At 49.4% G+C, this 12,500-nt stretch overlaps 2 protein-coding genes across 3 annotated transcripts in view; one reads left to right on the forward strand and one right to left on the reverse strand.

Moving 5' to 3' along the window:
• acvr1l (activin A receptor, type 1 like) overlaps positions 1–1,988 on the reverse strand; it is a 9,381-nt gene extending 7,393 nt beyond the window's left edge. Inside the window, exons 1-3 of one of the 2 annotated variants that reach the window (XM_084451263.1) lie at positions 1,848–1,988; positions 1,088–1,164; positions 623–697 (exon numbers count right to left, since the gene is read on the reverse strand). In XM_084451263.1, coding sequence (XP_084307389.1) covers positions 623–697; positions 1,088–1,139 — 127 coding nt within the window. In that variant the 5' untranslated portion in view covers positions 1,140–1,164; positions 1,848–1,988. Of the gene's footprint in view, positions 1–622; positions 703–1,087; positions 1,165–1,847 lie in introns of both variants that reach the window. The other variant, XM_084451264.1, reaches the window with a different exon arrangement.
• Positions 1,989–5,050: 3,062 nt separating this feature from the next.
• The window catches only part of otomp (otolith matrix protein), a gene marked incomplete at both ends in the record, with an annotated part of 20,909 nt that continues 13,459 nt past the window's right edge, over positions 5,051–12,500 (forward strand). Inside the window, 9 exons of the mRNA XM_084451030.1 lie at positions 5,051–5,129; positions 5,613–5,749; positions 6,931–7,033; positions 7,630–7,815; positions 7,942–8,116; positions 8,519–8,586; positions 10,452–10,636; positions 11,666–11,841; positions 12,340–12,361. Coding sequence (XP_084307156.1) covers positions 5,051–5,129; positions 5,613–5,749; positions 6,931–7,033; positions 7,630–7,815; positions 7,942–8,116; positions 8,519–8,586; positions 10,452–10,636; positions 11,666–11,841; positions 12,340–12,361 — 1,131 coding nt within the window. The remainder of the gene's footprint in view (positions 5,130–5,612; positions 5,750–6,930; positions 7,034–7,629; positions 7,816–7,941; positions 8,117–8,518; positions 8,587–10,451; positions 10,637–11,665; positions 11,842–12,339; positions 12,362–12,500) is intronic.

The raw sequence follows: 12,500 nt of genomic DNA on the forward strand, positions 1-12,500 counted from the left end.
AGAGAGAGAGAGAGAGAGAGAGAGAGAGAGAGAGAGAGAGAGAGAGAGCAGGGGGGGGAGATATTGAACACAGATAAACCCAGAGACCCAAACACAGAGACAGACGAACACACACAAACAGAAGCAGGAGAATAGGAGAGATGTCTGTAGGAGAGACAGACAGACAGATAAGACAGACAGACAGATAGGAGAGACAGACAGACAGATAGACAGACAGATAAGACAGACAGACAGACAGACAGATAGGAGAGACAGACAGACAGATAGGAGAGACAGACAGACAGACAGACAGATAGGAGAGACAGACAGACAGACAGATAGGAGAGACAGACAGACAGATAGGAGAGACAGACAGACAGATAGGAGAGACAGACAGACAGAGATAGGAGAGACAGACAGACAGACAGATAGGAGAGACAGACAGACAGACAGACAGACAGATAGGAGAGACAGACAGACAGACAGACAGATAGGAGAGACAGACAGACAGATAGGAGAGACAGACAGACAGACAGATAGGAGAGACAGACAGACAGATAGGAGAGACAGACAGACAGATAGGAGAGACAGACAGACAGATAGGAGAGACAGACAGGCAGGAGCGTCTTCTGTCTGTACGTACCCTCAGCTAGTGTCTGCAGGGTCTGTAGCAGCAGAAGAAGAAGGACTTGGACGCCACAATGACCCATCTGGTTCACTGCACTGAGAGAGAGGGAGAGAGAGAGATAGAGAGGGAGAGAGATAGAGAGAGGGAGAGAGAGAGTCAGAGAGGAGATAGAGAGAGGGAGAGAGAGACCAAGAGAGAGGAGATAGAGAGGGGGAGAGAGAGACAGAGAGGAGATAGAGAGAGAAAGAGGAGATAGAGATAGAGAGGGAGACAGAGAGGATGAGAGGATGTCCTCAGGATAATCACATTTCCCTCCCTTCATGCACCACGGGCACAACGTCTGTCATCTCCAATCACTCCGCAGCCATTAGAGAGGGAATCAAATCAAACACGAGCAATTCCCTCTGTTAGCCAAGCAACAACATCATCAAACACGGTCTCTAGGCTACTATAGAAACCCCAGCACACAGCAGGTATTACTTGTAGAGACGATGGTGCGTTGCTGCTTCCCCTTGCCTGTAGATCCAAGCATAGCCAGTCCCACTGTTCAGATCACGCTAAAAGGCACAAGGAAAGTGGTGTTAGCTTGCTTGCCTGGCTAGCTGCTATTTCAATATCACCAACATGCTGCTAACTTATGCTAAAAATAACATCTCTAATGTTAGTAGCAAGCAAATAGCGAATAGCTAGGCACACATGTAGCATTAAACACGGTTCTAGCAAAGGTTAGCTAGCCTAGCTAACGTTCATCCGAGCTAGCCAACTAGCAGGCTAGTGAGAAGTTAGCTAGCCTAGCTAGCAGGCTAGTAAGAAGTTAGCTAGCCTAGCTAGCAGGCTAGTGATCAGTTAGCTAGCCTAGCTAGCAGGCTAGTGAGAAGTTAGCTAGCCTAGCTAGCAGGCTAGTGAGAAGTTAGCTAGCCTAGCTAGTGAGACGTTAGCTAGCCTAGCTAGCAGGCTAGTGATAAGTTAGCTAGCCTAGCTAGCAGGCTAGTGAGAAGTTAGCTAGCCTAGCTAGCAGGCTAGTGAGAAGTTAGCTAGCAGGCTAGTGATGAGTTAGCTAGCCTAGCTAGCAGGCTAGTGAGAAGTTAGCTAGCCTGGCTAGCAGGCTAGTGATAAGTTAGCTAGCCTAGCTAGCAGGCTAGTGATAAGTTAGCTAGCCTAGCTAGCAGGCTAGTGAGAAGTTAGCTAGCCTAGCTAGCTGGCTGTAACATGTCTGTCTGTCAATCTTGTTAATTCTTACCTGGCGTATACGACGTCATCATATTTGTTAGTTATCCAACATTATTGATGAATATAATAGAGCTACTTTGAATGTTGGGAGCCAGGAGGAGCAGCCATGGATGTGAACTCGGGGTTGACAACCACAACCACCACCCAGTAGACAGCAACAACATGACGTCACTGAAACATGGTTGATAAAAGAATGCATTGTGGGGCGCTGAAGGTCCTCCAGCAGCTTTGAGTGATGCACACAGGATGACCAGACCGACTGCTGTTGGAATTATGTGAAATTAACATGTATTTGATTGAGTTTTTGATGACCGACAACACTAATTGTAGGGCTTGTCATGCACGTTTCAGGGTGTGTGTGTGTGTGTGTGTGTGTGTGTGCGTGTGTGTGTGTGTGAGTGTGTGTGCGTGTGTGTGTGTGTGTGTGTGTGTGCGAGAGAGAGAGAGAGAGAGAGAGAGAGAGAGAGAGAGCAGGGGCCTCGCTAGAAATGTTGTGCCCTATGAAGGAATATAATATTGGGCCCCCAGACCTAGATCTCATGATAATAATAATAATAATAACAACAATAACATTAATAACAATAATAATAATAATAATAATAATAATAATAACCATAAACCAATAATAATAAGAATGACAACAACAACAACCATAATAATACTACTACTACTACTACTAATAATAATAATAGTGGTTTATGGGGACCCAATATTATGCTCAGTGGTTGCTTGACTCAGAAGGTTTCTGAGGTGTTTTATTGTCCATGTACCTGGTTCACACATACTAGGAGTTTGACTAGGCTAAAGGCACACAGACATAGAACAGGGTGCAGGACAGGACAGTGCAAATGTAATACAAAAAACAGTGCAAATACAAAATACAGTGCAAAAAAAATACAGTGCAATATACAAAATATGATAAAGTGGGTCAAAGAGATGGGGATGGGAGGGGCCGGCCACCATCTTTCTGTCCTGTTTCTGGGTCCTGGAGGTGTGCAGGTCCTGTAGGGAGGGCAGTCTACAGCCCAGATGAGCTGATGATGCGCTGCAGTCTGCCCTGGTCTTTGTCTGTTGTGGCTGAGAACCAGGTGGTGATGGAGGAGGTGAGGATGGAGTACCATCATTGCCTTTGGCAGGTTGAATTTCTTCAGCTGCTTCAGGAAGTACCTCCTATGCTGTGCTTCTTTGGTGAGGGAGCTGATGTAGGAAGCAGAAGGAGTCGATAGTGGTCACTGGGGTGTCATTCAGTGTGATGGGGGATTCTTTCTAAAGTCTACAATCATCTCCACTGTCTTTAGAGCGTTGAGCTCCAGGTTGTTTTGGCCGCACCAGGACAGCAGCTGGTCGATCTCCCACCTGTAGGCGGACTCATCCCCCTCAGAGATGAGACCGATGAGGGTGGTGTCGTCCGCAAACTTCAGGATCTTGACAGACTGGTGGCTGGAGGTGCAGCTGTTGGTGTTCAGGGTGAAGAGTAGAGGGGAAAGAACGCAGCCTTGGGGGGAGGAGCCTGTGCTGATGGTCCTGGAGTCAGAGACATGCTTGCCCAGTTTTACGTGCTGCTTCCTGTCAGACAGGAAGTCGGTGATCCGCCTGCAGGTGGGGTCGGGCACGCGCATCTGAGAGAGCATGCCCTCCAGAATGAGCGGGAGGATGGTGCTGAAAGCAGAGCTGATGTCCACAAGCAGGATCCTGGCGTAGGCGCCTGCGGACTCCAGGTGCTGGAGAATGTAGTGGACGGCCATGTTTACTGCATCGTCCACTGACCTGTTGACTCTGTAGGCGAACTGCAGAGGGTCCAGGAGTGGGTCTGTGATGGATTTGAGATACCGCAGGACAAGGCGCTCAAAGACTAGCTACAGGGGTCAGGGGTCAGGGCGACGGGCCTGTAGGCGTTGAGACCGGTGATCCTTGCTTTCTTGGGAGCAGGGATGATGGCGGAGGTCTTGAAGCAGGCTGGAACATGGCATGTCCCCAGTGAGGTGTTGAAGATGTCGCTGTACACCGGGGACAGCTGATCAGCCATGGAGGGGGGGTGGGGGGGGTTGTAGGTAGCTGGACAGACGACGCAGGGTTTCTGTGGTGTTTTCTGTTTGTAGGTAGCTGTTGGTCAGAGGACAGAGTAGAGTGGGTTTCGGTCTGGCCTCTGGGCAGAGAGGTCACAGAGAGGTCACAGAGAGGCTACACCCTGACCCTGAGATCGGATCTCCTCACCAGCCAACCAGACAACCACCCTACCTGACCATGACAAAGAGGACCTATCTCCATCACATGCACTGTTCTATCACGTAGCAGGGAGGAGCTGATTGAATTAATCTGTATCCTGATCGGGTGTAGGCTACGCTACAATGCAGGATATGGTTTGTTGATAATTTGACTTCTGATCAAAGACATGTCTGGTTAGATGCAGTTTGCTTGTGTGTGTGCTTGTGTGTGTGTGTGTGTGTGTGTGTGGGGGGGGGTGTCTGAGTGTGTGCACGTATACCTGCATGTGTGTGTAAAGAAAGAGAGAGAGGGAGAGAGAGAGAGAGAGAGAGCAATATCGGGAAGCTGATATGCTTTGCCTGACTAGGTAGCATGCCCCTGAACAAAAGGCAGCGCTGTTTGCTGCGTCCTGCGGCTCTAAGCCGGGCCGGTCCCGGACCCGGAGCCCGTGGGTATCTGTTCTCCCTGAGCACAGCTCCAGCACAGAGACCCATTGTCTGCGCTTTTTAATTAAAGACCTCGGCTCCGCGCCACAGTGTTGGCCAGGCGAGCCGGAGTGCTGTGAACCCTACCCGTGTCTCTCTCTCTCTCCCGCTCCTCTCTCTCCTCCTCTCCCTCTCTCCGTCTCTGGGGATGATTGTGAGAGAAACGCTAGCCGGGTATCAGGCGGATAATCTATCGCTGGGGTGGCGGAGAGAGAGAGGTGGGGGCGGAAGCTCTGGAGGGAGGGTGGGAGTATGAATAATGAAACGTTTTCTTCTTTTTAAACCCCCCATCGGCCTCTCTTTAGACCACCCCCCCTCTTTGTGCGGGGTATCTCAGGGTCCCAGACGATGTTTATAAGAGGGGGATTATGTGAGCGTGTGATTTTTTTCTTCCTCAGACAAGCCTGGATCTCGCAGCGTGTTGTATAGAGAGACAGAGAGAGAGAGAGAGAGACAGAGAGAGAGAAAGAGAGAGACAGAGAGAGAGAGAGCGTGTGTCAGAGCGTTATTCCCTCAGACAGACATGGGGGGTCCGGGCAGAAGGCTGGCTACGGCGTTCCTCATCCTCACGCTCACCTGCGCCTCCATTCAGAAAACCACCGGTGAGTCTGGGAGTATTAACTGGAGTATTCTGGAGTATTCTGGAGTATTCTGCTTTGGGCATGTTGATACATACAGAGTGAATATGACATCTGGACTGAAGAAAGACACTTGTTGTTACTTGACTGTGTGCCTGTGGTGCAAGATTGATTGATTGATTGATTGATTGATGGATTGATTGATTGTGCTGAGTGTGCTGTTCTGTTGTCCTTACTGCTGGAACACAACTATTTGCCCTCGGGGATCAATAAAGTATCTATCTATCTATCTATCTATCTATCTATCTATCTATCTATCTATCTATCTATCTATCTATCTATCTATCTATCTATCTACCTACCTACTAGTCTGTCTGTCTGTCTGTCTAGTTTGGTGCAATTTTTTGGATGGGATTTCCACACACATGGGATTGTCCTACGCTCAAAGACGTGCCTGAACACTGAACCCGTCGTATCTCTGCCCTGCTCTCTGTGCTTCTGACCCAGTCTCCTGGTGCGTGGTGTCGGACGCCGAGGAGCAGAAGTGTTTGGATCTCGCCGGGAACGCCAGCGCCCTCCACATCCGAGGAACGCTGCTGTGTGTCCGCGGTCTCGGCACCAACGACTGCATGGAGAAAATCAAGGTGAGTTTGAGTTTGAACACACCTGGTAAACAGGCTGGATGTACTAGAGAAAGAAAAGGAACCGCCCACCCAAGATCTCGAAAAGGACACTTTTCTTGATCACATACTGAAACCTTCTCTCTCTCCACTCACTTACGTACAATGTCCTTCTGTATAGTTGCTCGCTGGCTTTTCACCAGAGAGAGAGAGAGAGATAGAGAGAGAGAGAGAGAGAGAGAGACAGAGAGAGAGAGAGACAGTGGAGAGAGAGAGAGACAGAGAGAGAGAGAGAGAGAAAGAGAGAGAGAGAGAGAGTATAACTCACTTGAATCAGCTCAAATAAATCAGAATGACAGGAGCCCAGCTCTGGGGCGACAATCCTGCTGTTTGGTTCAATGATCAATATGACTGGTGACTAGTTGAAGACTGACTGGTTGAAGAGAAGACTGACTGGCTGAAGACTGACTGGTTGAAGAGAAGACTGACTGGCTGAAGACTGACTGGTTGAAGAGAAGACTGACTGGTTGAAGAGTGACTAGTTGAAGACTGACTGGTTGAAGAGTGACTAGTTGAAGAGTGACTGGTTGAAGAGTGACTGGTTGAAGAGTGACTGGTTGAAGAGTGACTAGTTGAAGAGTGACTAGTTGAAGAGTGACTGGTTGAAGACTGACTGGCTGAAGATGACTGGTTGAAGAGAAGACTGACTGGTTGAAGACTGACTAGTTGAAGAGTGACCAGTTGAAGAGTGACTGGCTGAAGAGTGACTAGTTGAAGAGTGACTAGTTGAAGAGTGACTGGTTGAAGAGTGACTGGTTGAAGAGTGACTGGTTGAAGAGTGACTGGCTGAAGACTGACTGGTTGAAGAGTGACTAGTTGAAGAGTGACTGGTTGAAGAGTGACTGGTTGAAGAGTGACTAGTTGAAGAGTGACTAGTTGAAGAGTGACTAGTTGAAGAGTGACTGGTTGAAGAGTGACTGGTTGAAGAGTGACTAGTTGAAGAGTGACTAGTTGAAGAGTGACTAGTTGAAGAGTGACTGGTTGAAGAGTGACTGGTTGAAGAGTGACTAGTTGAAGAGTGACTAGTTGAAGAGTGACTAGTTGAAGAGTCGACCGCTCCGGCTCCAGCTCCAGCTGTTGACCCCTTGAGCCGGTTAGGAACGTTCTAGAGCGTTGACGACCCTGTGCTTCCTGTCGTCCCTCAGAACGGCACTGCGGACGCTGCCTCCATGTTCGCTGACGACGTCTACACAGCTGGCTTCTGTCACGGCCTGGAGGTGGCGGCCGGGGAGTCCTACAACGGAGTGGGTGAGTAGAGAGAGGGAGGGAGAGATGGAGAGGTGGAGGGGAGAGAGGGAGGGAGAGATGGAGAGAGGGAAGAAGAAATGCAGAGGTGGAGTGGAGAAAGGGAGGGAGGGATGGAGAGGTGGAGGGAGTGATGGAGAGAGAGCTGGAGAGGTGGAGGGGAGAGAGGGAGGGAGGGATGGAGAGGTGGAGGGAGAGATGGAGAAAGAGCTGGAGAGGTGGAGGGGAGAGAGGGAGGAAGAGATGAAGAGGTGGAGGGGAGAGAGAGAGAGATGGAGAGAGGGAGGGAGAGATGGAGAGGTGGAGGGGAGAGAGATGGAGAGAGAGATGGAGAGGTGGAGGGAGAGGTAGAGATAGAGATGGAGAGGTGGAGGGAGAAATGGAGAGAGAGATTGAGAGAGGGAGGGAGAGATGGAGAGAGAGATGGAGAGGTGGAGGGAAGAGAGGGAGGGATGGAGGGAAGAGAGGGAGGGATGGAGAGAGATGGAGAGGTGGAGCGGAGAGAGGAAAGGAGGTGTGCAGGAAAGTGTGAGAGCTCCCAGTGTCCTCTCCATGTCTTACCCCTCCCTTACCCCCCCCCCCCCCCCCCCGTTCCTCAGATGGGGTCAGCTACCACGTAGTGGCGCTGGCCCGGCGCTCCTCCGGTGACCTGTCCCTGCTGGAGATGCACGAACGCAGCTCCTGTCACCCCGGGATACGCACCACGGTGGGCTGGACCGTCCCGATCGGCTTCCTGGTCAACACCTCCCAGATCAGCGTGGGGGAGCAGTGTAACTTCCCCAGAGGTGAGGGGTGGGGGGTGGGGGGCCGGGGGCGGGTGGAGGTGAGGTGGTGGGAGAGGGAGAGGAGAGATGACAGGGGAGGGGAGGAGAGCTGGACGAGAGAGACCAACCGTCCCGGTCTCTTCCCAGCGGTGGGGGATTTCTTCGGCTACAGCTGCGTGCCGGGGGTGAAGGACCGGGAGCACGACCCGCGAGGGAACAACCCCAAGAACCTGTGTGAGGCCTGCATCGGGGACGACAACGACCGGCACATCTGCGCCAGCAACCACCGGGAGAGACACTACGGAGAGGCTGGAGCGCTGAGGTACACTCTCTCTCTCCCTCTCTCTCGCTTTGCCTCTCTCTCTTTCTCTCTTTATTTCTCTCTCTTCCTCTCTCTCTTTCTCTTTCATTCTCTCTCCTTTTCCTCTCTCTCTCTCTTTCTCTCTCCTTTTCCTCTCTCTCTCGCTCTCTTTCTCTCTCTTCCTCTCTCTTTCTGTCTTTCTCTTTCATTCTCTCTCCCTCTCTCTTTTCCTCTCTCTCTCTCTTTCTCTCTTCCTCTCTCTCTTTCGCTCTCTCTTTCTCTCTCTTCCTCTCTCTCACTCTCCCCTCTCTCTCTTTCTCTCTCTCTGTCTCTCTCCCTCCATCTCTCTTCCTCTCTCTCTCTCCCTCTGCCTCCATCTCGCTCTCCCTTCATTGACTGTACGTGTGCTGTACTGTGTTCCAGGTGTGTGGCTGAGAATCTGGGCGACGTAGCCTTTGTTAAAGAGACCACGGTGTTTGACAATATGGACGGTGAGTGACATCCGGCCGTCTGAACCCACTAAACCCACAGGCCAGCGTTCTGTCACCTCCATCCGAGCCCCAACGCCATGTCACCAGTAGCTACTGATAACAGACTGATCCTCTGGGCTAAGCTGGTCCATAGCTAGCCTCTCACAACCCTCCTGATCTCCTGAGCTCACATTCAGGATTCAGAATGAGCTTGTGAGACTAGCATGGTTGTACAAGGCTAGTTTATAAGCCGTGAGCATGGAGGGTTTGGATGCTGCTGTTCCTCCTCCAGACACTAGGTGTCAGTGTTACACAATGTTTCTCCTCTCAATCTGCATAGCCTTAGAGATTTCCAGTGTGTGTGTGTGTGTGTGTATGTGTGTGTGTGTGTGTTTTGTGTGTTTGTGTGTATGTTTGTGTGTGTGTGTGCGAGAGAGAGAGAGAGAGAGAGAGAGAGAGAAATAATGCATTCACTCCTCCCACAAATGCAAACCTAATTCTTTGTTCCGTAGCATGTGTTATTTCGCTTTGGGCAACATCCAGAATTAATGGCGATCATTACCGTGGTTACGCCACAGAGACCGCAGCTCAGGAGCTCAGAGAGAACAGTTTGGATGGACACAGAGCAGAGAAACTCTCACTAGAACCATACCCTACACTAGAACCATACAAATACACTAGAACCATACCCTACACTAGAACCATACCCTACACTAGAACCATACCCTACACTAGAACCATACCCTACACTAGTACCATACCCTACACTAGAACCATACACCTACACTAGAACCATACCCTACACTAGAACCATACCCTACACTAGAACCATACCCTACACTAGTACCATACCCTACACGAGAACCATACCCTACACAGAACCATACCCTACACTGGGTTCAGACCCCACACCCTACATTAGAACTATATTGTACCCTATACTAGAACCATACCCTATATAAGAACCATAACGTACACTAGAACCATACCCTATACTGAGTTCAGACCTATATCCTACACTAGGTTCAGATATAATACCCTGTACTAGGTTCAGATATAATACTCTGTACTAGGTTCAGATATAATACTCTGTACTGGGGCGGCTGTAGCTCAGTTGGTAGAGAGGGTCGTTCAGTGATCGAAGGGTCAGTGGTTCGAATCCCAGCTCCGACTGTCCACATGTCGAAGTGTCCTTGAGCAAGACACCTAACCCCAAATTGCTCCCAATGAGCAGGTTAGCACCTTGCATGGCAGCTACCTCCATTGGTGTGTGAATGTGTGTGTGAATGGGTGAATGAGAGGCCATTGTAAAGCGCTTTGAGTGCCGCTAAGGTGGAAAAGCGCTATATAAGTGCAGTCCATTTACCATTTACCATTTAGGTTCAGATATAATTCCCTGTACTAGGTTCAGATATAATACCCTGTACTAGGTTGAGATATAATACCCTGTACTAGGTTCAGATATAATACTCTGTACTGGGTTCAGATCTAATACCCTGTACTAGGTTGAGATATAATACCCTGTACTAGGTTGAGATATAATACCCTGTACTGGGTTCAGATATAATACCCTGCATTAGGTTCAGACCCAATACCATATACTAGGTTCAGATATAATACCATGTACTAGGTTCAGATATAATACCCTGTACTGGGTTCAGATCTAATTCCCTGTACTAGATTCAGATCTAATACCCTGTACTGGGTTCAGATCTAATACCCTGTACTGGGTTCAGATCTAATACCCTGCACTGGGTTCAGACCTCATAGCTCAGGCGCTGACTGCTGACTGAGGCCATAAAACAGGAAGGAGCTGGACTGTCCTGTAGAAGTGTTGACCTCTTCTGTGTCGTCATCACTTCCTCTCGTTCCTCCCCTCCCTGCAGGTAAGAACCAGGAGTCGTGGGCGCTGGACCTGGAGCTGGAGGACCTGAAGCTGCTGTGTCCGGACGGAGGGGAGGCGGGGCTGGACCAGCACCAGAGCTGCCATCTGGCCGTGGTGCCCGCCAACGCCGTGGTGGTCCGCGCCCAGGACAAGTGTCGGGTCTGGAAATACCTGGAGCGCATACAGGTAGGCACTGTGTGTTCACACCTGCCCTTAGTGTATCGTATTGTATGGTTATCGTCAATCCAATATTGTGTATCGTATCGTGAGATAGATTAGTGTATCGTTACACCCCTAATATTCACACACTTAAATTAAATTTAGGTTCCAAATTATTTATTTTTTTAAGATGATTTTTTTTCGGTAAAAAAAAGAAAATAATTTAAAATAATAATAATAATAATAATTGACCGCCCAAGTAGCCTGTGAGGACCTGTGTCCTATCGATAAATCAATCCATGTCTCGGAGGACTGCAGAGCGCGTTTATCGAGTGATCTGCTCCTCACTGCCTGAGCAGCCCCCTGGCAGCTCTGACTGTCTGGCTTACTGACTGGCTGGCTTACTGAGCTCTGACTGGCTGGTTGACTGACTGACTGACTGACTGACTGACTGACTGACTGACTGGCTGACTGACTGACTGACTGACTGACTGACTGACTGGTTGACTGACTGACTGACTGACTGACTGACTGACTGACTGACTGACTGACTGACTGACTGACTGACTGACTGACTGACTGGCAGCTCTGACTGGCTGGCTTACTGACTGGTTGACTAACTGAGCTCTGACTGGCTGGTTGACTGACTGAGCTCTGGCTGGCTGACTGGCTGACTGAGCTCTGACTGGCTGGCTGACTGGCTGAGCTCTGACTGGCTGGCTGGCTGTCTTACTGAGCTCTGACTGGCTGGTTGACTAACTGAGCTCTGACTGGCTGGTTGACTGACTGTCTGAGCTCTGATTGGTTGGCTGGCTGGGACACGCCAGGGGTGACTCATGTGTCCCTCCGCTTTCACCTGCACAAGTAATGAACAGTCCACACTGATCTCTGTTCCCCAGCCACACACACACACACACACACACACACACACGCACACACTATACACACACCCATGTACGCACACACACACATGCACACGCACACAATTCTGTATCTCTCTCTTTGCTTCTCTCACTCCATCACATCCCTCTCTCCTTCCCTCTCTCCGTCCTGTAGAATGCATTTGGGAACGCCACCGATGGCTTCTGCCTCTTCAGCTCAGCAGGCTACGGCCAATCAAATCTCCTCTTTAGTGACTCCACCCACCACCTGATGAGGGTTCTGGGTGGGTACACCTCATGGCTGGGCCCCACCTACACCACCGTACTGCAGGCCTTCGAGTGCGAGGGTAAGTGTGTGTGTAGTATGTGTATAGTGTGTGTGTTTGTGTGTGTGTGTATATAGTGTGTGTATAGTGTGCGTGTGTGTATAGTGTGTGCGTGTGTATAGTGTGTTTGTGTGTGTGCGTGTGTGTGTATAGTGTGTGTGCATATACAGTGTTATGTGTATGTGTGTGTGTATAGTATGTGTATAGTGTGTGTGTGTATAGTGTGTATAGTGTGTGCATGTGTGTGAGTGTATAGTACTAGATTATTATTATTGTTATTATTATTAGATTTATTTAATTTTCATATTTAATATTTTTCATTAATCCTAGTTTTAATTATGTTAAATTATTTTAGTTATTTTTTTTACTGCACTCTGTGAAGCACCTTGAGATTTGTCCTGCATTTTAAAGTGTGCTATATAAATAAAATTCATTATTATTATTATTATTATTATAGTGTGTGTGTGTGTACAAAGTGTATCGTGTGTGTTCTCATCGTAACATGCTCTGTTTCTTCCGACAGGTTTGTGCTGATCCTGCAGGAAGTAGGAAGAGTCCATCTCTCCCTCTCACTCCCCTCCATGCCTCCCTCCATCCATCCCTCCCTCATCCGTCCATTCCTCCATCCATCCCTCCGTTATTCCCTCCCTCATCCCTCCCTCCAGGTCTCCCTCCCACTCTGCC

Source organism: Borostomias antarcticus, assembly GCF_949987555.1.
Source record: "Borostomias antarcticus genome assembly, chromosome: 16".
NCBI lineage: Eukaryota > Metazoa > Chordata > Actinopteri > Stomiiformes > Stomiidae > Borostomias > Borostomias antarcticus.